This window comes from Microcaecilia unicolor, chromosome 3, assembly GCF_901765095.1.
Source record: "Microcaecilia unicolor chromosome 3, aMicUni1.1, whole genome shotgun sequence".
Classification (NCBI taxonomy): domain Eukaryota; kingdom Metazoa; phylum Chordata; class Amphibia; order Gymnophiona; family Siphonopidae; genus Microcaecilia; species Microcaecilia unicolor.
In genome coordinates this window covers 323707090-323733106 of record NC_044033.1, presented here as the reverse complement: position 1 = coordinate 323733106, position 26017 = coordinate 323707090, and the positions used below count along the sequence as shown (strand labels likewise).

Genomic DNA, 26017 nt, shown 5'->3' with positions numbered 1-26017 from the left:
CATATAGATTTTTAGCATTTATGTTTGACCTTGGCTTGGTATCAGATCACTTTCCTTTTTGTTCAAGATTTTTAACTCGAGTGAGAAAATAATTTTTTTTAGATAATGAATTACAATAACTAACAACAAATGTTTCCATGATTTCTTAGTACAGAGATAATCATTTTGCCAACTTACTGCCTATAATTGAAATATTCATTTAAAAAATGAAGCGGTACTATGTTAATGACTATGTCCCTTTAATGTTATCTTTTTTTTTTTTTTATAGTTATCTGGATTTCTTGAGCTGTTAGTAGAATATTTTAGGAAATGTCTCATAGACATTTTCGGAATACTGAAGGAGTATGAAGTAGGAGATCCAGGACAGAAACCCCTTGATCAAAATACAGAGAACAATGATGACAGTCAATCTTTGGCAGAGGAGGAAGAAGCTATTGATTACGGAGAGGAAGATGATGATGAGGAAGAAGACGAATATGAAAATGAACAGACCAGTGCAGGAGAAAAGAATTCAGATTTTGACAATCCTGATGACAGCGTAGATCCTGCTGAGAGGCCAAAACAAGCCAGTAAATTTGATAAACTGCCAATAAAGATTGTCAAGAAGAGTAACTTGTTTGTTGTCGATCGGTCTGACAAGCTGGGGCGTGTCCAAGAATTCAATAGTGGACTTCTCCACTGGCAGCTTGGTGGTGGTGACACAACCGAGCACATCCAAACTCACTTTGAGAGCAAGATGGAGATTCCTCTTTGCAGGAGAGCACTACCCTCCTTTAATTCTTTAAGCAAAAAGAAGAGAGAATGGGAAGGGAAAGAACCTGAGGATCCTGTTGAATCTGAGGAGCTTCCAGAAAAAAGTATAATGGCAACCATCGATGATGTCCTATCAGCTCGACCTGGAGCACTGCCTGAAGACTCTAATAACTCTTGTTCACAGATAGAGAGCAGCAATTTTGCCTTCAGAATCCATCAAGCCAAAAATCAAAGAAATATTAAGCTGCTGGAGGATGAACCAAGAAACAGAGATGAAACTCCTCTATGCACCATTGCTCATTGGCAGGACTCACTAACCAAGCGTTGTATCTGTGTGTCAAATATCGTCCGTAGCTTGTCTTTTGTGCCTGGCAATGATGCTGAGATGTCTAAGCATCCAGGCCTGGTGCTGATTCTGGGAAAGTTGATTCTTCTCCACCATGAGCATCCAGAGAGAAAACGAGCATCACAGACATATGAAAAGGAGGAAGAAGAGGGCAAAGGGGTGGCCTGCAGCAAGAATGAGTGGTGGTGGGACTGCCTCGAAGTCTTGCGGGAGAATACTTTGGTCACATTAGCCAATATTTCTGGGCAGCTAGACTTGTCTGCTTACACAGAAAGCATTTGTTTGCCAATTTTGGATGGCTTGCTACACTGGATGGTGTGCCCATCTGCAGAGGCACAGGATTCTTTCCCAACTGTTGGGCCCAATTCAGTCCTATCACCTCAGAGACTTGTGCTGGAGACACTATGTAAACTTAGCATCCAGGACAATAACGTGGACCTTATCTTGGCTACTCCCCCATTCAGTCGTCAGGAGAAGTTCTATGCTACTTTAGTTAGGTACGTTGGGGACCGTAAAATTCCAGTCTGCAGAGAAATGTCTATGGCACTCTTATCAAATCTTGCCCAAGGGGACACATTAGTGGCAAGGGCCATTGCTGTACAGAAAGGAAGTATTGGAAATCTGATAAGCTTCCTGGAAGATGGGGTCACTATGGCCCAATACCAGCAGAACCAGCATAACCTCATGCACATGCATCCTCCACCACTGGAGCCTCCCAGTGCAGACATGATGTGCAGGGCGGCCAAAGCTTTGTTAGCCATGGCCAGGGTAGAAGAAAACCGTTCAGAATTTCTTTTACATGAAGGTCGCTTGCTGGATATCTCGATATCAACTGTTCTGAACTCTTTGGTTGCCAGTGTTGTCTGCGATGTACTCTTTCAGATTGGGCAGTTATGACATAAGTGAGGAGCCAAGCATGTGTGATTGGAGATTAGAGGGTCACATATAATGGGCTATGTTCTGCTCTTGTTTGTCTAAGTTCAGAAGAAGAAGGAAATTAAGAGTCTTTGCTCCTCTACCCCATTCACTATTTACCAATTGGGAATTTAAAGAATTTAAAATATTTTCACTTTAAACGTTTTATTGCTGTCTGTGTATAAGTACATATTTTTTTGTATTTTATTTTATACCAAAGGTGGTATCCAATACATTCAAAGGTCATTCATCTTTTCATAGATTTTCCTTTGCAATGTTAATTTCCTATTTTGGGGGAAGTGAAGTAGTAAATCTCGGCCATTTTGAAATAAGTGATTATATCAATTCTTATATCTTTGTTTCCTTCTTTCATTTTTTTTCTGCAAAACCTATAACTCAGCACCCAAACCTTTGTGCAATAGAACTTCTAGTGATGTGAGTTTAGAGGGATCAATGAGGTTTGTTGATAGTCAAATAATGAAACAATATTGATTTCTTCACAGGAGAATGACTGTGTAGTCTAGGAGCAAAACAAAACAAAAAACTCCACACAGAAGACAGATTTTAAAAACCCACCAATAATAAATATAAATTGCTTCCTCACCCATACTGTCATATCCACATCTGTTGACCTTCCTCAATGACAGTTCTCCACATATTGTTTAATCCTTTTTTAAATATTTTTTCTACTGCCTACGGGCCATGATGTATATAGAAGTTGTACATTAAACATGCCCTCATTGTTACTTCTTTTTTTTTCCTTGTTTTTTTAAAGTACAGAATTTAGATATTTTTTTCATGACGTGGTAACTGCAGAGTGATGGTAGTCTTAAATATTAATTTCCTTTTTATTATTATTATTATTATTATTGTTATTATTTTTTATTTGGGCCATATCTGCAAACGAGGGTAATGTACAAGTTTCTGTATGTATAAAGTCATGCTCTATTTCGGGAGAGCAGCTGATCACAATTTGCTTCATAATCAAGGTGTGGAAATGGTTGCATACCAGTAGGCAAGGATTAGCATATACGGATACTATATGAAGAAACACCAGAGAATTTTCAGTGATGAGAATCATCATATTTGTATTTCAAGATAATGTAGTTAACAAACAGGAAAACATTGATGTAAATTCCTTTTCTTCTGGCTTAATGAATATCATTTATTCAGTATAAAATCTTTATACTATATGTTCCACATGTTAAGAATAAATGTACATTAAATCTTGTTAAGCACTGTGATGGGTGTTCTTGAATAAAGTTTTAAGTTTGTATTTGGGTACTTAAAGCCAAATATTAAGGTAACATGAAGGTTGTTTTACAAGTAGAGAGTCACAGACAAATGGAAACCTGAGAAAATCATCATCTTTGATGTTGTAAACAAATGATTGCGGGACAATGTAAACATCATCCAACAGTTATAATGCGGCTTCATTTTGACTAGCAAAATACTATGGTGCTGACTCTGTCCAAACTGCCCTCAAGAACTCCTACACACATATAACATAAAGGGATCCTTTTACAATGTCACGGTAAAAAGTGGCCTGCGGTAGTGTGGTTTCATCATTTTGGCACATCCTGGGCCACTTTTTACTGCGGCTGGGGAAAAGACCATTTTTTAATGGGCTGGGAAATGGGCATGCACAAAAATTAAAACTATTTATGGCCTGAGTCCTTACCGCCAGCCATTGACCTAGTGGTAAGGACTCATGCACTACCCGTGCGGTAACCATGGAACATGCGCCAACATGGCCACGCTGCTGATAGCCAACGGGAATGCCCTCGTGGTTAGGGTTACCATAACGTCCAGATTTACCCGGACATGTCCTCTTTTTGAGGACATGTCCGGACGGGTTTTGGCCAGCCTGCCTGTTTGTCCGGATTTCTGGACAAATGGGCGGGCGACGGGCCTCTTCTCCCCTTACTTACTATCTTCCCTGGTGCTCTGGTGATCTCTTCGGGGCAGGAAAGAGTCCCCTCTTTTCTGCCTGGAGCACTGCTCTGCATCCTGTAATGCTGCCTGTGACGGTCTCGGCGAGATTCAAAATGGCCACAGAGCGTTAAAGTCTTGCGAAGCCGCTTCAGTTCTCAGCAGCCATTTTGAATCTTGACGAGACTGTCACAGGCAGCATTACAGGATGCAGTGCAGTGCTCCGGGCAGGAAAGAGGGGGCTCTTTCCTGCCCCGAAGAGGTCACTAGACCACCAGGGAAGATAGTAAGAGAGGGTAGGTGAGGGGGTGACCAAGGGGCGGGGTGAGGGCGTGAAAGGGGGCAGGGCATGGGCGGGATGGGGCAAGTGTCCTCTTTTTTTAGGACAAAAAATGGTAACCCTACTCGTGGTAGAAAATAGAAAAATATTTTCTACCGCTGGATTCATCACGCACCAAACTTGGAATTACCGCCAGGTATATGTGCTACCCTGATTTGGCCACAATACCTGCGCATTAGCCCTCCTGTGGCTTTGTAAAAGGGCCCCAAAAAGTAGGCACACTGTTTCTGTGCTGTTTTTTTTATGGGTGTATGCAGCCAAGCAGTTTGATAAAATTCCTTATTTTTTGAAGAATGATCCAGCCCTAATTTGTGCATTATAACTGCTAGTTTTGCAGTTTCATTGAGAAAGTTTCCACTCGCAATATGATGTCATTCATTTGAGATGAATACTCAACTATGGCAGTATGTAAGCACTAAAGAACCTAGCATGTGTAGCAATGATCTTTATGTGTACCTTTTCACAGTTTTCATATTTCCTCCTTAACCAAGAAGAGTAGTTTATAAGTTCACTTTTAAATTGCTTTCAGTGTCCCAAAAAAGGGGTCCTGTATAGACTGCTTGAAGAGCCATAGTAGAGGATAGATACATTTTATGTATGCCCAGAGTAAAGCAGCTTGCTGGCTTTGTAATCGGGCAAACTTGTTCTACAACATCCCTAGCTCCAGCCAACCCAGGGAGCAGAAAACCTAAGTCAGGCATCAAGCCCAGGCAAGGAGGTTAGATTGAGAGCAGGAGACAGCATGATGTCAAAAAGTTGAAGCCACTTAGCTTAGTCTCTGTTTCCCCTTCCCGTATAGCCATCATTCTGTATACACTCAAAACAAAGCAAACAAACCTATGACGTGCTGCATCCATGTTGTTGTTCTTTATTGGTAGTATTTTTATTTAATCTCACTTATATTTTCAAACATGCCAACTTGTGCAGCATATGGATGTACCCAGAGGAAGTATAATAACAGAATAACTTTCATAGGTAGAGTACTAATTTGTTGTAAATCGTAATCAGTGTGTCATTTGGAGGGGCTGGTTATAGGGACATCCTAGCGTGTGTTATATTCATACAGAGATTTTTTTTCTCCTGGTAAAGGGCCACTAAAACAGACATCATGTTATGAGAATCAGGTGCTCAACATTTAGGGCCCTGTTTACTAAGTCACGCTGTAAGCGTGCAAACATTTTAGCGTCCACTAAAAATTAGCACACACTAACGATAGAGACACTCGTAGGTTTAGTAAACAGGGCCCTTAGCATTTATATTTATTTTAACATTTATATCCCACATTAAACATGAATTAGGTTGAAACCTGGGAGCATTTAAAATCTTTTTTTTTTTCCTGTGCCTAGATCAAAAGACAAAGATGGTTTGTGGGAATTTGCTCCTTTTGTTTTGTGGAATACAATGGTATATTATAAAAATGCACTTAATATTGTTTATTACTGCTAAGAGAGATATTCAGCAATGAGGGCAAAGCTACCTTCTTGCAGAAGTCCAGAGTCAGTCTAAATGTGCCAACGTTTTCCAGTTCTGTGATATACATCTATTTCTTCTTCAAGTCATTTTTCAACGGCATTTTCTCAGCTGTTACCCAAATGCAAACACAATTATAATGTTAATCAAAAGGTTGAATTCTGTTATTCTGTCTCACTGTATTTAAAGTTTTGGCACAGTATAAGTCAGCACAAGGAGAAAATATAAGACAACCAATAGACTGCATTAGGGGTTTATAGCCCATTTAGTTATGTTTAAACAAATGAGAGATCTGCATGAAAGAAAATATTTATTTTTATAAATTTGACTTATGAAAACTATCCCTGAAACATGCTCTAAACAGAATATTCCATTTGTACAAAAGAAATGAGGTGAACATCCATGTGCCCCAATGAAAGGAGGGTTTAATTTTACTTCCAGTCTTTATAACACCAGGCTTCCCAGGGCAGATTACAACAACAGTCAAGATGAACCTTTCAGAAAACAAGATATCCTCACTGAAATTTCGCCATGTATTACTGTACTATATAGAACAGTGTAGAAAAATGAGTACAAAATACAAATAAGTAAAAAAAAAATCTTTTGTCCTTCACCTTTTAAGGCACTATCTTTTACTATTGCTCTCAATAGCGTTTGCTATTGTTTTGGGTGAAACAGTGACTCCGCCTTTTGCCAGCAAGCTCCACCTACTTGCTAAAACCCATATAATGGACTAGATAGTCTTGTGAACACAAAAAGTGAGGACAAATTGAGGAGGAAATCCCAAAAATTTTTATTAGTAATAAAATGACGACCCGACACGGCCGTGTTTCGGCATCAAAGCCTGCATCAGGGGTGAAACAAATCTTTTTTGGGTTGTCACTTGCTAAAAAACCAAAGCAAATATGGCTTTTAGGACTTCCTTAAAACGCAAGAATTGAGAAGTCAACTGTGAAGCGCCTAAATGGCAATGCACATAAATGACGTCAATAGTACACTTTTTGTGTTTATTGGTTTTGATTTGCGTGAGGATTCTGCTCCCCGCTTTTTGTTTCCTAGATAGTCTTGTACCATCTCCTGTTCTCAATCTAACCTCCTTGAACCCAGGTTCTTCCACTTGCACTGCCACTAAGTAGTCCCACAATCAGGCTTGTTAATGCAATCAATTATTTCTCTTTCCCATTTTAGCCTTGCCTCTGAATACTGCACAGTACCTCAGTTTTTACTTGGATAATTGGGCTGGCAATGCAGTCATTAATAGCTACAAATTGCTCTCCCTACTGCTCACTTAGGACTCAGGGGTCCTTTTACTAAGCCGCGGTAAAAAGTGGCTTGTGGTAGTGTGGGCGTGTGTTTTTGGCACATGTTGGGCTATTTTTTTTATTGCGGCTACGGAAAAGGGCTTTTTTTAATGGGCCTGAAATTAAAACTAGTGCACACCTATTTATGGCCTGAGCCCTTTCCCCCGCCCATTGACCTAGTGATAAGGGACCACGTGCTACCTGCTTGGTAACCATGCAGGGCGCAACAACTGCTAATTACCACAGGAAATGCCCCCGTGGTAGAAAATTATTTTCTACTGCGGGATTAGGTACGTGCCATCTGGTGCATGCGCTAGCCCAGGTTTTCAAAGACACTGGCCTCCACCAAACCCCATCACTTGCATCATTAATATATTAGTAGAGAAATATTTTCTGTTGCTTTTCCTACATTCTTTACAAGGTGTTATGGAGAGATAATAGAGACAGATGACATATACAGGGCTGAAACTGAACTCTTAGTGTGACTCTGCTACCATAAAGCCCTCTTTCAGCATCATTATAAAGTAATCTTTCACTCCCACATAACATACTTTAAGAAGATTTTCTCTGTTCTTGCATAATGCAGTAAGCTGAAAACTATAGAAAATTAAAGTGAACTTGAGCTTTCCTTACAGTATTCCTCTGAAAATAATCATTCCCAGTCACTAGAATACATAAGTGCATTAGCTAACCACACAGATAAATAGTGAAAGCAGAGTCCAAGTGTTTCTTTGCTGTCCAACAGTAACCTCTGACCTGATCTGTTTGTTATTGTTCCATTTATTAGAAGGAGAAAACTGCATTGGTGTACGTTAACAATTACTAATATTACTCTCTTGTCAATTAACTGCTTCTTTGGCAGTAATTAACAGTTTCCACTTCTTCAGTCAGCAGTTTCTGAATTTGTCAGTAGGGTTGCACACTTTCAAGATTTTTGATTGCTTTGTAAATCAAGCTGCCCTTGAATGCATTTGTAAGCTTAATGCAAATTGAATATTGATTTACGAGTTGAGCATTATGATTGGCTCTTAGAAAACCTTGTTTATATATACAATAAGGCATGATGGGGTGTATATTGTATGAGTCAAGCTTGATGCCACTCAAAATGTGCCAGTATCCTAGTGTTAGTGAAATTACAAAATTGGTGAAAAAGACATATTTGAATCCAACTTTACCAGTATGTCGAATTATTGATATAATCCAATAACACATATAATCTAATAACAACCAATAACACATAGGGGCATAATCGAAAGGGACGCCCAAGTTTTGTTGAGGACGTCCTCGCAAAACGTCCCGATGGAGGGGTGGGGAAACCCATATTATTGAAACAAGATGGACGTCCATCTTTCGTTTCGATAATACGGTCGGGGACGCCCAAATCTTGAAATTCTAGTCGTCCCTAGACGTCATTTCTGTTTTTCGGCGATAATGGAAACCAAGGACACCCATCTCAGAAACGACCAAATGCAAGCCCTTTGGTCATGGGAGGAGCCAGCATTTCTAGTGCACTGGACCCCCTCACATGCCAGGGCACCCTAGGGGGCACTGCAGTGGACTTCATAAAATGCTCCCAGGAACATAGCTCCCTTACCTTGTCTGCTGAACCCCCTAAAACCCACTACCCACAACTGTACACCACTACCATAGCCCTTATGGGTGAAGTGGGACACCTAGATTTGGGTACAGTGGGTTTGTGGTGAGTTTTGAGGGGCTCACATTTACCACCACAAATGTAACAGGTGGGGGGGGGGGGAATGGGCCTGGGTCCGCCTGCCTGAAGTGCATTGCACCCACTAAAACTGCTCCAGGTACCTGCATACTGCTGTGATGGACCTGAGTATGACATCTAAGGCTGGCATAGAGGCTGGCAAAAAATATTTTGAAAGATGTTTTTTGAGGGTGGTTAGTGACCTCTGGGGGAGTAAGGGGAGGTCATCCCTGATTCTCTACTGTGATCATCTGGTCATTTCAGCCACCTTTTTGTGCCTTGGGCGTAAGAAAAACACAACCAGGTAAAGTCGTCCACGTGCTCATCAGGGACACCCTTTTTTTCCCATTATGGGTCGAAGACGTCCATGTGTTAGGCACGCCCCAGTCCCACCTCCGATACACCCCCTTGAACTTTGACCATCCCTGCAACAGAGTGCAGTTGGAGAGGTCCAAAATCAGCTTTCGATTATATCGATTTGGACGACCCTTGGAGAAGGACGCCCATCTTCCGATTTGTGTCGAAAGATGAGTATCCTTCTCTTTCGAAAATGAGCCCAATAATCCAATAACAACAATTCTTTAAATAGGGAGGAGGCAAAATGCCATAACTTATTCAAGCCTAACTCCTATAATTCTACAGATATTATTTTTAAAAGTCTCTTTAATATTGTCGGATCTGTCAGACACACATATTTCAACCCTTGGGCAGCATTTTAGCCAATCATATATAGGGTGAATATGTAATCTTCATTGATCCTTAGACTGTAAATTGTTCTCCTATCCTATCAAAAATATATAGAGTACTTATCTTTTATTTTGTTTATATATATATATATATATATATATATATATATATATATATTGGGGTGCCAGATAATAGTACTAAAAATGTGGGAGATTTATTCCCCCTCCTTCCTCCTTGAATTTTTATAATGTCTTCATTCCTAGTTTGGGGTTCTGCCTTCACCTCCCTTCCCCCCCCCCCCCCCCCAAATAAAAGAAATTACAATGCAACGTAAAGTCTTTTTTAAAAATCCAGGGTAATTTAATTGGTATTATTAGGAAGAATTAAAGAACTCAAGCAACCAATTCATTTTAACCATATGCGCTATCCTGATCCAGCTAAGTAATAATGGCCTCCATTTCCCATCCCCCTTTTAAAGTTGCCCATATCTTTCTGAAACATATTACAAGGATACAAATTCCTAATGTAACTGTCATTCTACTGCCCTACTGTGTCCACTAGAAAGAGTAACAAATGCAGAGGATTAGATTTAAGAGTAAATAACCATAGTATATACTGAAGACATGAAACCCTTACTAAATGCTTTGTGCCGATGTACTTTTATTTAGTTAGTTAGTTAGTTAAGCATTTATATACCTAGACCTAAGTGGTTTACAATTTCTTACAGGTACTGGCAACTGTCTCCGATGGACTCACAATCTAAGTAGTACCTGGGGCAATGGAGGGCTAAGTGACTTGCCTAGAGTCACACGGAGCTGCAGAGGGAATTGAACCCTGTTCCCAAGGATCTCAACCCACTGCCGACCATTAGGCAGCAGGGGGAATCGAGCTCAGTTCCCCAGGTCCTCCACTCCACTACTTATAAATATGTAGCTTGCTTTTGCAGCTCACTTTCCTACTAATTTAGATGTACGTGTGAATAAAATCTAAAAATGGGAAGTATTTTATGTGGAAGATATATTTTGTGAAGTAAAGAAAGGAGGAGGAGGGGCATAGGTGAATTGTTTATTGTAGTTGACATCTGTTGTATGCCTCACAGACAATAACTTGGTGTGAATAGTTACAACAACCTAGCAATTTGTAAATACTGTACAGAGCAGAAAGACGATAAAAGCATGTCATCTAACCTATATTTTAAATTGTCTCTCTAATTTAAACTTCCAGATAATTTTTATTCTAAGTGTATATTTTATTTCCAATGTCTATAACATGTCAATTCAGTGCAGAAAAACAAAAGGTGATAAGACAAATATAAGAGTCGATTGCAATAATTCTGTCCAAGGGAAAAGTGACACTCTGGCCATTAATGATAGTTTTCATCACTCTGTTTTGCCCAAGACCCCTGTAATGAAAGGGTTTTGTAGAAACTGCTGAGGCACTGGAAGGACACAGTTGAGTATATGGAGTTGGCATGCCCTTCTTCCCTTTAACTCTTTAGATTTGTTAGAAAATATAAACATGACATTGTTTTTCAGACAGAAATATGCTAGTTGGAAAACAGATACATGACTAAAGTACAAAATTAAAAACCACCCCTCAGGCTAGGACCACAACAGAATAGACCCATCAGCTGGAAACATGTTTCCTCTCATTTTCACTTCTTCTTGTCAGTATTACTTAACTGCTGTTGGTCTCCAGCTGAACAGAGTCTACAAGGGAAATATTTTTTAAGGCTGAACCTTTCAGAATCACCATAACCAACCATTAACTGGGTTCTCATGCAGTGCTCATCCTTAGAAATATATAGTAACATAGTATAACATAGTAGATGAGGGCAGAAAAAGACCTGCACGGTCCATTCAGTCTGCCCAACAAGATAAACATCTTATGTGCTACTTTTTGTGTATACCCTACCTTGATTTGTACCTGTCCTCTTCAGGGCACAGACCATATAAATCTGCCCAGCACTATCCCCGCCTCCCATCCACCAGCCCCGCCTCCCACCACTGGCTCTGGCACAGACCGTATAAGTCTGCCCAGCACTATCCCCGCCTCCCAACCACCAGCCCCTCCTCCCACCACCGGCTCTGACACAGACCGTATAAGTCTGCCCAGCACTATCCCCGCCTCCAAACCACCAGTCCCGCCTCCCACCACCGGCTCTGGCACAGAACTTATAAGTCTGCCCAACACTATCCCCGCCTCCCAACCACCAGCCCTACCTCCCACCACCGGCTCTGCCACCCAATCTCGGCTAAGCTCCTGAGGATCCTTTCCTTCTGAACAGGATTCCTTTATGTTTATCCCACGCATTTTTGAATTCTGTTACCGTTTTCATCTCCACCACCTCCCGCGAGAGGGCATTCCAAGTATCCACCACTCTCTCCGTGAAAAAATACTTCTGACATTTTTCTTGAGTCTGCCCCCCTTCAATCTCATTTCATGTCCTCTAGTTCTACCGCCTTCCCATCTACGGAAAAGGTTCGTTTGTGGATTAATACCTTTCAAATATTTGAACGTCTGTATCATATCACCCCTGTTTCTCCTGTCCTTCAGGGTATACATGTTCAGGTCAACAAGTCTCTCCTCATACGTCTTGTAATGCAAATCCCATACCATAACTGTTATTTATTTTATAAGAAATCCTTAATTATCTGGCTCACGTCTTTTTCAGTTGTAGCTCAAGGCGGGTTACATTCAGGTATAGTAGGTAGGAATTTAAGGAGATACATATATCATCTCATCGGTTTCATCTCTTTGTGGAAGGGATTGTCGACCTGAGCAGTTGGTGTGGTTGGGCAAGATGGATGGATGGTCTGCTATTTTCTTTATGTATTTGTGCTGAATAGGAGCCAGCTCAGTGGGTGCTGAGCATTTCCAATTTTGAGCAAGCTCCTTCATTGCGTCCAGGGAAAGGTAGTTTTTATTGTTTTTGGCACCTCTAGTCATTTTGAAATATTGGCGCCTATGTTTGCTTTGAGCTTATCAGAGGTTGCACTCATCATTGTCAGCTGTTCATCATTGATCCTTTCTAGACACACAGTTTAGCAAGCTGGTCTCAAATCAAATAATCTAGTAGGAAACATATTTTCCCTGTGTCACTGGATCTTGCCTCCCCTTGGTACTTCTTCACAGCAACTGTACCATCAGCATAATACGTTTCAAACAAATCATTACCTTGCAACACAGGATTCAAAAGGATGCATACTGATGTACAGTTACTGCTTGATAGGTTCAGCCTAAATAAAGCTGTCCACTGGGAACTGCACAGTCTAGCTGAGAACTTGGCTTGTACAGTAATTGTTATACTGCACTGGTTTGCTTCCAGTGTATTTTTTATTTTATTGGAACTGCTCTAATAAGGCACAATGAATAATCTGTTAAAAGTATATTGCTGCACTCTTTATTTTCTCCTGTTTGTAATTTTTCTGCCTTTAAAAATCGATCCATTTTGTAAACCATGATTTTATCTTCTGAAGTTGTGTACTGTGGAATCATGGGCTGTTGAAAATGTTAAAATATTGAACATTCTATTGTGATACCAATAACATTGTACAACATTATCACTGCTGTAACCTATGAAACCTTTGGTTGGGATAATACACTGCATCACTTTGCAAACAGTATTAATGCATATTATTTGCTCCAAGGCAAATATTGTGCATTGACTGTTTTGGTACACACTGTTAGTAAATGACTCTGTTTATGAATCAAATATTAATAAGATAGAACTTAATTCACATTAATTTTTGTGCAGGAGACTGAGAACTAGAGAAGCCAGTGTTCAAACCCCACATCCACATCTCCCACTGATGCTCACTTCACCTTCCTTTGCTTTAAGTACAAACTAATTGCCTCTTTTACTAACCTGTGTTTCCGTGAGCAGAGTCTTTCAGAGAATCACAGAGGCCCGGTCCAGTGCAATTCAGGAGGACTCGGGATTTTGTGTTCAGTTTAAAAATATATATATTAAACAAGTAAACTTTTTTTCCATACAGAGGCCCTTTTTCTGTGTTATACCCAGGCCAAATTGCCGTGCTGGCCCTTCTCTGATGTGACAATGCATGTTATGTAACACAAGCCCACTATTCTCAATATGCCTTATTTCCTAACTAAGGGCCTCTTGCACCTACTAAATAGGCCCTGTTGAGAATAACAGGGCTTGCATTAAATAAAGTGCATTAACACACACACACACGTAAATGAGGCATTTAAATTGTAAGCCCTCTGGGGCAGAGCATTATCTACTCTACCTGATTTGTAACTCACTTTGAGCTACCACTGAGAAGGTATGGAATTCAAATCCAGTTTAGGGCAGGTGACTGACCATAGTGGTTAGAGCACTGACTGGACTGTAAGTGAGGAGAGCAGCTAGGACACAAGTCTATGACTCGTATCAAACACTGACTCTGTGTATGGCTCAGGGCAAGTCCATTTATCTCCGAGTGCCTTGAAAATGAGGCAGCTTGTATAATCTGGTTTTCTGATCAAAAACTTGTTTATTACTTAGATGGATAATTCTAGATGTTATTGTTAGGTACATTGAACACTTATATCCTTGGAACAAGGTTTATTGAAGGCCATTTCAATTAGATCTTTTCAAACATAAGCACTCAAATGATTTTTCTTAATTACTGCTTTCTTGAATCCATCTCTTTCATTCTGGCTTTACAAAGTTTTTGGATACTGTATGCAGTGATGGGAAACCTAGTACAGTTTCATCTGACTCTTCAAACATCTCATAATCCTGCCTCTTGTCAGATATTGATCTCTTTTGCAGTAGGATTACTAAATCAAACTCTCTGAGGCAGTAGTTTTTGCTTTTTAATTTTTATTTTGAAGACCAAGCAATCATTTGAGCTGTGCTCAGGGGAGTCCGATGAGTAAATTGCATTTAAATATGATGACAAACATTGAAATTCATCAGGGAACAGAACATTTTTTAATATTATTCCATGGGGTTTCTTCTGGCTATGCAGACCAAAAATCACTTTTGAGCTCTATAAAATTACTGTACTGATGAACATTAATGTTGTTACTCATAGAGGATAGTTTAGCCTACTGTTTTTCCATATTAATTTTTTTTTAATTTGAGTTCGTTGGCTTAGCAAGACTGAATGGGCCCTGGGCACAAAAATTAAGATGGGCCCCTATAGTGCCATTTCTCCCGAGTTGGTGAGACCAGGGGGAGGGAGAGGAACCCCTTTAGGCCTGCAGTAAACAGACCCTGAAAAAGGAAACACATTCTAACCCTATGTAGAAAACTGGTCATAGTAACAGAAATAGAAACTTAAAATGCAACATTTCAGAGATGCACATTTTCCAAAGCTGAAATATTACAATTAATAAATTCATGGGAAAATATGCCTTTTTCCGAGGACAAGCAAGCCAGTTATATTCTCACAGTTGGTTGATGTCATTCGATGGAGCCGGTGTGGACGCTAACTAGCAAGTAGATAGTAGAAGTTTCTAGCAGCATCCCACTGCACAAGCGCTGGTGCCTTCCTACCTGATGCTTGAGCGCGGGTCCTTCGGTGTTTGTTTTTTTGTGGAGCAGGGAGGATGCATCTTCAGTCTCCCCTCAGCATTTTTATGTCTGCTGTTGGTAGTGTCTTCCCGTGCGGGTATTTTTCCCTTATTTTTGTCCTTAATTTCACTTTTTGTTGTTTTCCCTCTTAGTGTTTTTGGCTCTTCAGTTTTTCTTTCTTTTTCGCAACTCGATAGGCCTGCTTAGGCCTGAGCACTAACCTCGATTTGGGCTCTGCCCCTTTTCGTAATCCAAAATTGAGGAATTTAGTTTGATCGTGATTCTTTTCTCGATGTCCAAGAACATCCCCAGTGGCTTTAAACTGTGCACCCAATGTAATTGAATGATTTCAGTAAAGAACCCACACTCTTGGTTCATCAGGTGCCTTGGACCTAATCATGACTCTAAGTCTTGTTCTTGCTTTAAAAATGCAGCTGAGGACACAGGACATGTCAGATCCTACAGGAGAGACTTTTTGCCTCTTCGAAGGCTGATGCATCAACTTTGGCACCAGAAGCATCAACCTCGATGGCTGCTAAGACTTCAACAACCACTGGGAATGCACTAGCATCAAGGAGATCTCCATCTCTCTCGACATCAGGCGCTGAAAGTAGGCCACAGAACTGGTCAGCATTGAACCTGATACCAAGGATGCATACAGGTTCAACATCATCATCCTCATCGGCACCAAATGACTGTGATGCTGAGCCCAAGAAGCCAAGGGGAACCCAAGAAACATAAGCATCAGCCCTCTTTGATACACAGTGCCAGAAGCTACAGGGCATCAGCATCGCTGGTACCTGAGAAGCGCCAGTACTGGGAGATGCACAAGTATCTGAGTTTCCAGGTTTTCCTGTTTCTGGTTTGGCACCAATATTTCAACCTGCCTCTGCCCTGGCTCCCCTGCCTTTGCAGATAGTTTCCTTTGATGAGCAGTACTGAGCCATACTTGAGGAACGGACATAAATATTACAGTTGTAAGCTGCTCAGGCATTAAGGGTGCTTGCGCCAACTGTGGATCAGCCCCTCATTCTTCCTGAGGGTCCATCCATATCTGTGGAGAGATCCTCAATGTTGGTGCCTCGAAGGGTATCGACATCGACCCAGGCAGCACCGCTCTCGACTACAACAGCCATGTGGGAAGAGGAGGCAGAGCAAGGAAGCGTGCTTGCACAGGTGGGAACCCCCACCCCTTACCCCCCCCCCCCTGCTGCTTAACCCGTTGGGAAAGCCTGGGATATCTTTCGGCTTCTTTTTGGGTGTGGGCTGAGCTAGGGAATTTCTTCCCATCTGACAACCCTGCTCACTAAATTTGTCTCTCTGGACTTTTGCTGGGACTCCACACACCCAATATAAGACTTCCTCCAGGTTCCACTCTCATCCATTCTGCAAATAGAGGACATCTCTTCCATCAAGCTAGAGATACAAGACCTCCTTCACCACTCCAACCAGCAGCAGAAAGAATACATCTGAGCCTCAGAATGAGTTCATACTGATCCAGCATAACTAACTATTCAGACTTTCTAGCAATATTTATCTTGTGGCACATTTCCCTTGCATAGGATCCCTAAACTGAAGCTAAAATTATTTTATTACCTGTACAGTATTGTAAATGAACTTGATCTGTACCTAAGAATAAGAATCTAATACTAATGTTCTGAGTATGTTTTCTTAAACATTGTACAGCGCAGGTTAGTGCAATTCTTCAACACATATATATATTAAATTCCTCTCGCATAATTAACGAATTAAAAATACATTCATATTTATTACAACAATACCATTGCACCCTAACTTTAAAGATGCACTGACGAGGTACTGGGAATTTCCTCTCAGTGCAGGTCACACCAAAGAAAGTGAATATGCAGTATCATATCCAGAAGGCTGCCACACCACTCTGGTTGTCAAATCTGCCCTCAAACGAGCTAGGAGTTCCAGGACTCATTCCTTGACTCACCCAGGTAGAAAGGCTCAGACACTAGACTTGTTTGGGAGGAAGACTTTTCAGGCCTCGATGCTTATTGCCCACATTCAGTCCTACCATCTTTGTATGAGCCTTTACTTAAAATCTTTGGTAAACAATACACTAAGTCTTGTGGATTCTCTTCCTCAGGAGCAGGCTGCAGAGCTTCACCAGTTGGCCAAAAAGCAGCTGGAATACAGGAAGTATCTGGCCAGGGGCACTTATGATTCATTTGATATTGTGTCCAGACTCTCCGCAATGGGTGTAGGAATGCACAGACTCTCATGGCTGTGTGTCTCTGACCTGGAACCAGCCGTTCAGGAGAGGTTGATGGATGTACCTTGCCAAGGAGACAATCTTTTTGGGGACAAGGTAGGTTGAGGTTACTGACTTCATCAAGAAGCATGCTGACACTATCCAGGCCCTGTCTTGGCAGCCTCCACCTGCAGCCTCTTCTAGGAGGTTTACAAGCAGGCCTAGATTGTGAACCTACTATTCTCAAAGGTGTAGATTTTTGCCGCCTTCCTGCCCTGCCATGCCTAGCATTCTCGGCCTCATCAGTCCCAACCATAAAAGCCTCAGCAGGCTCCCCAGTCAAAGCAGGTGATGAGCTTTTGACTGCCTCTAGCAGAGCAAAGCCACAATGCAAGTAACTGACCCAGACAGCCTACCGGTAGGGGGGAAGCTATGTTTTTTCCATCAAAGTTGGCCCCTTATAACCACTGACCAGTGGGTTCTTGAAATAGTCTGTCTTGGTTACTTACTACATTGGCTTCAGAGACCACCAAATTGCCCAATGAAACCATTTTACAATAGCTCTGAGCACAAGCAGGTACTTGTAGAGGAAATCTCTGCTGTTCTACAGGCCAATGCAATCGAAGCAGTGCCACCAGAAGAAGAAAGGAAGGGATTCTATTCTAGGATACTTCCTTATACCCAAGAAAATGAGAGGATTTTTGTCCCATCCTAAACCTAAGGGCCCTGAACAAATTTCTGGCCAAAGAAAAGTTCAGGATGATTTCCTTGGGCATCCTTCTTCCTTGTGATTCAGGAACAGAATTGATTATGCTCTCTGGACTTAAAGGATGCCAATACCCACATTTCGATACTTCCCAGTCACAGGAAGTATCTCAGATTTCAAATAGGGAAACACCACTACCAGTACCACATTTTACCATTTGGCCTCGTGTCAGCTGCCAGGGTGTTCACCAAGTGTCTAGCGGTAGTAGCAGCATATTTACACAGCAGGGCCGCTGAGAGACTGGGCTGGGGCAAGGCTGCCGCCGCCGCCCCCCCCCCTGAGGTCACCATCATCGCCGCCCCCCCTCCACCTGCCCCCCTCCATCCACCACTGGGCCGGGTCCCCCCTGAATTCAAATCATAGCGCCTCACCTCGACCTCGCTCCATGTGAAAGAAGCGCAGCAGCGGCAGTCTGAGAGGAGGGTAGGTGGACAGCATAGCCAATCTCGTTTCTGAATAATTTATTTATTTATTTATTGCATTTGTATCCCACATTTTCCCACCTTTTTGCGGGTTCAGTGTGGCTTACAATAAGAGTTAAATGTTAGAAATACATTTTGTTACAGATTGGTTATGGATTACATTGTGTAGAGTTATGCAAAACAATTGAGGTATCGTTAGGGAATGTAACAATGGAACATAAACATTGAAACTTTGGAAGAAAACACAGCGAGCTCGGAGGATGATAAAAAGGCATGAGGACATATGGTATATATCTTTCTGTGAGTAAAGGTATGAGAGATGTGATATTACGGGAATGAGAATTTAGAGGTGAAAGTATGATGCATTAGTGAACATTAAGTGTGGCCTTTATGTGTTTTGTTTCTTTCCGTAAATTTTTTCGAAAAGATGGGTCTTCAATAACCTGCGGAAGGAATCTTGCTCGTTGATTGTTCTTAAGTTGCGCGGCAGTATATTCCAAGACTGCGTGCTCATGTGAGAAAAGGTTGACGCGTGTAGTGCTTTGTATTTCACGCCCTTGCAATTGGGGAAGTGGAGGTTAAGGAAGGTTCGGGATGATCTTTTGGCATTTCTAGTTGGTAAGTCTATCAACTCGTACATGTAGGCTGGGGCTTCGCCGTGAATGATTTTGTGGACTAATGTGCATATTTTAAAAGTGACGCGTTCTTGGGAGTAGGGTGCTTAGAGGAATCATCCTAAACTTTTGCTTTGCCAAATATGTGTTCAGGGCCCTTAGGTCTAGGATGAGACAAAATTCAAGATTCTGTGTATTTAATTATCTGCTTAACAAAACCATCAAAGCAGTAAACAATCACAGAGAAAATAAAAAAAGTAGGGAAGGAAATACAAAAAAAACTGATAGGAAAGCAATTGAGTCAGAATCCTTCATCTGCCGTGTTCTCCATAATAGCAACCAACAATTACCCAGCAGCGCTAGCCTGCAGGCCAATTCTATGCATTAAATGCCTTTTGAAATAGGTATGTCTTTAGAGAAGCTTTAAACAATGATGGCGAGAACTCTGCTCGAAGAGACGGGAGGACATTCCATAAGGTGGGCCCTACAATACTAAACATAGAATTACAAAAAAAATACTTAACAAAACATCTCAAAAGGAAAGAACAGTCAGCAAATGTTGCTGAGCTGAAAGCAAGGTTATGTTATGTTATACCAGTTCTTGTATTCCGCCTATACCTATTCAGTTCAAGGACAGATTGCACTAATCAGTAGCTGGAGCTACAAATAATTAGAACAGACTAATAGCATATATTCGCTCCACTCACAGGGCACGGTGAACTGCCACAGTGGAGGGAACTTCAAAGCCCACAGAAGAGGCAGTATGCTGGACTGGTAGATTTTCAGGGGCTGACAGGGAAGTAACAACATCTAGCGAAGACTGACACCAGGCAGGCTGTTCCAAGGACCGATGTGAAGAACTGATTTTATCAAGGAACTGGACCACCAGCTTGTTGCCATAAATGGAGTTGGCAGAAGAGCCTCCTAAATTGGGGTAGTAAAATCTCTTTGAGCTAGGCACCCTAATGATCAGCTCTGAGAAGTAGCACCTCTTAGCCACATGAACCTCCTTCTTGTTTAGGTCATATCTCTAAATCTTAATCAAAGCTCATCAGATTTATGCTTTCTCCAGAGTTGCTCAAAATGGTGGAGCTATATCCTTAACAACTTTAGGTTCTCCCAGAACCCTTGTTCCTTCCTACACTTGGAGGAAGCTGAGGAGCTTACAGCCCTCAAAGAAGCGACTTTATCAAGCATAACTGACAATGAATCAATGAATTTTTTCAGCTACTTGCCTTTTTTTTTCCCAAGCTAAGTGCACCAAATGTCTCCAAGTTAACATCCCAAGTTTGCAAAATGGATTCTTCAGTAATGGCTACCAGATTCCTTGTTAGCTTTATTGACATTGGAAGAGTTCCTATGTATTAAATTAAAAACAAATAGAACATAATCAGAATAAGACAATGGATAAAGTGCAGGAGTGGAAAGTATCACTAAACTACTTTGTGCAGAAAGTACAGTGTCCAGTATATGACCTGCTACATGTATAGGTGCAGGAGTGTGCAATAGCAAATCTACATCAGTCAAAATTGACAGAAAATCTGTAACAAAAAGGGTTGAGAGGTCCTCAAAGTAGAGAATGATATCACCCAAAATTAACAAATTTGAGAACTCAAGCATATGATGGACAATGGCTGCCTGCAATGCCAAGAAAGACCTGGAAGACACTGAGGGGCAGATGGTAAAGTAAGAAGAGATCAAAACACGGTGGACTATGTATTTGTTAATAAAGTGATTCAGTAATCACATGAAAGTCTTGTTCCAGAAAATGAACAGACATAGTTGATGACAAAAAAAATACCCCTCTCCTTCCCAACCTATTTATGAAGTGAAAGCAATTTGAAAGTGCAAAACCGCTCCACGAAAAACTACACTGGCTCCCAATCAAAGAATGCATTGCTTTCAAAATCTGCACTCTAAAATCTGCACTCTGGTTCACAAAATTATCTACAGTGAAGCCCTGGGATACATGACAGACCTGTTCAACCTACCAACTAGAAACACATCTGAATCAAAACAAACATACCTAAATCTGCACAGGACTCAAATACAAATCAACTTACACGTCCAGTTTCTCCTACATTTTTTTTATTTTTATTACATTTGTATCCTGCGCTTTCCCACTCATGGCAGGCTCAATGCGGCTTACATGGGGCAATAGAGGGTTAAGTGACTTGCCCAGAGTCACAAGGAGCTGCCTGTGCCTGAAGTGGGAATCAAACTCAGTTCCTCAGGACCAAAGTCCACCACCCTAACCACTAGGCCACTCCTCCAGACAACTGTGGAACGCATTACCAAAAACCTTGAAAACTACGTACGACCACCTAAACTTCCAGAAAAAATTTAAAACTAACCTGTTTAAAACGGCATACCATACCAGTCCAATATAAATGCCTTATCTCTGCAACACAACAAAACTAAAGTACATAATGGGCATACCACAACTCTTTCGTTGTGTGATTCCCTAATGTGGCTGTGCCACATGAACTTTATCTTACCACAATATCACTTTGTATTTGTTTACACCGGAGTCTGCAAACGCCTCTCCAGTACTATGTAAGCCACATTGAGCCTACAAATAGGTGGGAAAATGTGGGATACAAATGTAATAAATAAATAAAGGAGTAACCAGAAGGAGTTGCTTGAGTCAAATAAGCCAGATCAGAATTCCCAAGACAGAGAATTGCAAACTGATGCTGAAGAAATAAATTCCTAATTAAAAAATGCTTGCCATTGAGGAAGCGCACATTTAGTAGTCCCACCTGCAAGTCAGAAAATGAAAGGAGCTCGACCAAAGGGGTCACTGCATGACATCCTGTCTGGAGGACAGCGGCGTAGCAAGGCCGGCTGACACCTGGGGCAGGTCGCAGCTGTGCACCCCCCCCCCCGGGATGCAGCACGGCGCACCCCCCCTCGGCGTGCACAACCCCCCCCCCCCCCCCCCGGAGTGCATCTTTACTGCTGGCTCACCGCTCCGCCCCGCCGAGTGCACGTCATCTCTGGGAGCTGCATCTGCTCCGTTGGTTCCCTGCTTTCTCTGCCCCAGAACAGGAAGTAACCTGTTCTGGGGCAAAGAAAGCAGGTAACCAGTGGCGCCGACACCCCCCCCCCCAGCGCGTGCACCCGGGGCGGACCGCCCCACCGCCCCCCCTTCCTACGCCACTGCTGGAGGATCAGCATTCTTACCTGGGTAGGTCAGAACATTGAGCCTCGACTGGTCTGTGACTCCAAACCACAGGGATATTACACATAAAAGTAGAAAGACCAGAAAAGGGCACCAATGCAGAGATAGATGAGAGTAAAACCCAAGAGCACAGTCAACTTGTTTTTTTTTTAAGTTACAAAGGGTGCAGACCAAAAAGCTTAACCTGGGGATAAGAGTGCAGAAACCTCAAATATGATATCCAAAGTATACTCTACAAAAATATGCAGCTTCAATCATATCCATTAAAGGCAAAATCTATTCAATCATGTAACCTGGATTGGCCACTGTTGGAAACAGGATGCTGGGCTTGATGGACCGTCGGTCTGTCCCAGCATGGCAACGCTTATGTTCTTATGATGACCAGTTATTCTTTAATTGTGTTTCCAAGATTTGTATATCTTTTTCTAATGTTTCTTTTTGTTGTTTATTTTGGCAGTGTACCTCATAACATGATCTATCATAGTTGACTTGAAGGCATTTCACAGTGTAATTAATGAATTAACAGAACCTTCATTTAGTTCAAAGTATTCTTTGATTGCATTATTCACATATGTTTTAAAGTCATCATCCATTAATAGAGTATTGTTATATTTCCATAAAGGAGATGATATGGGAGGAATATTAGCTAAGATTTCCATAGAAATGCCAGCATGATCTGAAATGAGTATATTTTCAATAGAGGTGTGTGGTGTTTGAGCTACTAAATTATTAGAAAACAGACAATTCTCGAGGAGTTATGAGCTGGAGAACAGAAAGTGTAGTCTTGATCTAATGGATGATGTATTCTCCAAATATCTGACATACCATATTCAGAGAAAGGGCTAGATTCTGTATATGACGTGTGGAAAAAATATTCCTAGGTGTATTCTCTAAAAATATGCCTAAAGTTTATAGAATAGGCTTAAATTTCCACATGGTATATAGAATACAACGAGCTCCTCTCCACACAACCAAATGTAGTCACGGCTATTTATTCCATATTTATGCCACACTTTGCTTGGCATAAATCCAAATGCCTAAATTAGGCACAGAGCAGGTGTATTCTATAACAACATTCATACCCCCCCCCCCCCTTACAAAGCCACATGGCAATGCCAACACAGCCCATTCGTCGGCATTACTGCACCGGCAGCTGCTAGCACGGCTTTGTAAAAGGGGGGATAGATTTTAGAAATGCTCATGTCCCGTCCATGGCCACACCCCTTTTCAATTATGCAGCTTAGAATTTACGTGCACCATGCTACAGAATCCACTTAGTGAGTTGTACACATATATCTTAATGCCAATTATTGTTGATAACTGCTTGTTAACATCCAATTGACAGTGCTTATTAGCTAGTTAAGTTATGCACATTGTTATAAAATATACTTCAATTTCCACGTGGAAATTAAAGTGTGATATATAGAATCCAGCAGTAAATTTATTTATTTTTATTACATTTGTACCCCGCACTTTTCCACTCATAGCAGGTTCAATGCGGCTTACATGGGGCAATGGAGGGTTAAGTGACTTGCCCAGAGTCACAAGGAGCTGCCCGTGCCTGCAGTGGGAATTGAACCCAGTTCCCCAGTACCAAAGTCCACCACTCTAACCACTAGGCCACTCCTCCACTTAATACCATACCATTATTTTTCTTTTCGTAGGATGTTTGTTTGTCTGTCTAAAAGGAGGTCTAATACTAAGTTAAATTTGTCTGCAATTATAAGATTTGAGTAGGCTTTATCTAGAACATCTTTGCAAATGTTTTGAAGAAATTCTGTATTACCTATAGATGGTACATAAATGATAAGAATGCAGTACTTTATTTGGCCAAAAGAGGCATTAGTAAGGATTCATTTCCCATCAGTGTCACACTATTGATCTTGTATATTAATCTGTGTGTGTTTCTTAACTAAAATAGCTACACCACACTTTTTATTTAATACTGATGCATAGCAGTATTCTTCAACTCAGCCACCCTTAAGTTTTCCAGGTTCACATCCATTTAAATGAGTTTCTTGTAGTAAACATAAATCTGAATTTGATTTTTTTTTAAGTAGTTCAGTGTCTTTTTCTTTTTGATGGGATGATTTAATCCATTGACTTTTAGAGAGAACATTTTGATTGCAGTCATATGAAGCATTTATAATATGTGGCAAGAGTTGATGCCTCCATTACAGGCACAGTAATGGTTTTATAAAGTACCCATACTGGGAAGATATTTTGTGCCAATATATGCCTTTCCAACATGTAAGACTCTCCCAGCCTTCCCTAAATCTAGAACCCTCATTGAGCTTTCTCTAATAGAACTCACTTCTATGGTGAACACAGCACACATGATGCACTGGTGCTCAAGCAAAGCCCAACCCCCTCAAATCATGAACATATAGAACACATCATTTTCCAGCATATTTTGAAAAACATTATTATAATGCAATATGTTGAAATTCCACTCATAAGTTAACACCAAGATCATGATATAAAACAAATTATATGAAAAAAACTTTGTATGATTAGCCTAGGTGCTCTCATGTTGTCCAGTCTGTGCTAAGGGTTCCGGTGTACATGTTCGATTTCAAAAGGCTGAAAGAATGTGATTTGCAGCAATTTCTGTATAAATTCCTCTTGTATAAATGCACTCAGGTTATGACCCTCAATACCATCTGTTAAGCCTAAAGGGCTGGATTCTATATATGACGCCTGAAAATTCCGCACGGAAAAAAAATACGCCTAGCTGTATTCTGTCAAATAAGCCTTAATTTTATTGAATAGGCTTAAATTTCCACACGGTATAAAGAATAACGCCAAGCACCTCCCCATATGACCAGATGCAGTCACGGCCATTTATGCAATGTTTTACTTGGCGTAAATCCCAACACCTAAATTAGGAACATAGTGGTTGTATTCTAGAACAAGACGCATACATTTTAGAAATGCCCAGCCCATGACCACAACCCCTTTTCAACTATGTGACTTAGAATTTAGGTGCACTACATTACAGAATACGCATAGCGAGTTGTGTGCATAAATCTTAATGCCAATTAGTGCTGATAATTGCTTGTTAACATCCAACTAACAGCACTGATTAGCTAGTTAGCCAATTACGTTGTGCACATTGTTACAGACTATACTTCAATTTCCACACGGAATTTAAGTTGCCATATATAGAATCCTGGGGATTATCCATAAATTATTTCTTTGGCTTTTTTTTCTTAGCCTCTTTGAGGTCTTTATGCAGTGCAGTAATCTTGTCACAATCATTTCACCATCTAAAGGCTTCATTATCCAGTCTGGATATGTAGGTTTCAGCTTGCAAAGTGCGTTCCGTGCACAAATTAGTCTAGAGTGATAAATTGGCAGCATCTGCTTGTAAGGCAGTAATATTTTGTGCACTATTTTGTATAAGTGCCTTCATGTAGCTCAATCAAATTCAAAAGACCCTTGCCTTATAGTGTGGGGATTACCTTAATCAACAGTTCAAAACATATCTCAAACACTCTTCAATTTCATGTAGTTATAGTTCATGTCTATCACAGCGATCTTTAACCTTACTAGTAGTTGCACATTATCCTTAAACGGGGATCCTCAGATTATTTCACCAACTCCACCATATGGGGACCGCCCCAATCTCTTAGTAGTGACACCCACTTCTTCATTGATCAACCCGTTTTTTTTGAAATTTTTGTTTTCTTTAAATAATTCAATTCAATAATTCAAATTCATAATATTCTTCTTCTTAAAGTAGTAATCCAACTTCATCCCAAAACATGTATACAACCAATATTATTACACTACTTAGCTTTTTAAATAACTTGCAGCAACGATGTTTCT

General features: G+C 40.9%; 1 protein-coding gene across 2 annotated transcripts in view; it reads left to right on the top strand.

Moving 5' to 3' along the window:
• The window catches only part of LOC115466843 (AT-rich interactive domain-containing protein 1B-like), a 1026314-nt gene extending 1023506 nt beyond the window's left edge, over positions 1 to 2808 (top strand). For both annotated transcript variants that reach the window (XM_030198387.1, XM_030198389.1), the window contains one exon: positions 269 to 2808. In XM_030198387.1, the coding sequence (XP_030054247.1) occupies positions 269 to 1996 (1728 nt within the window). In that variant the 3' untranslated portion in view covers positions 1997 to 2808. The remainder of the gene's footprint in view (positions 1 to 268) is intronic.
• The last annotated feature ends 23209 nt before the right edge of the window (positions 2809 to 26017 follow it).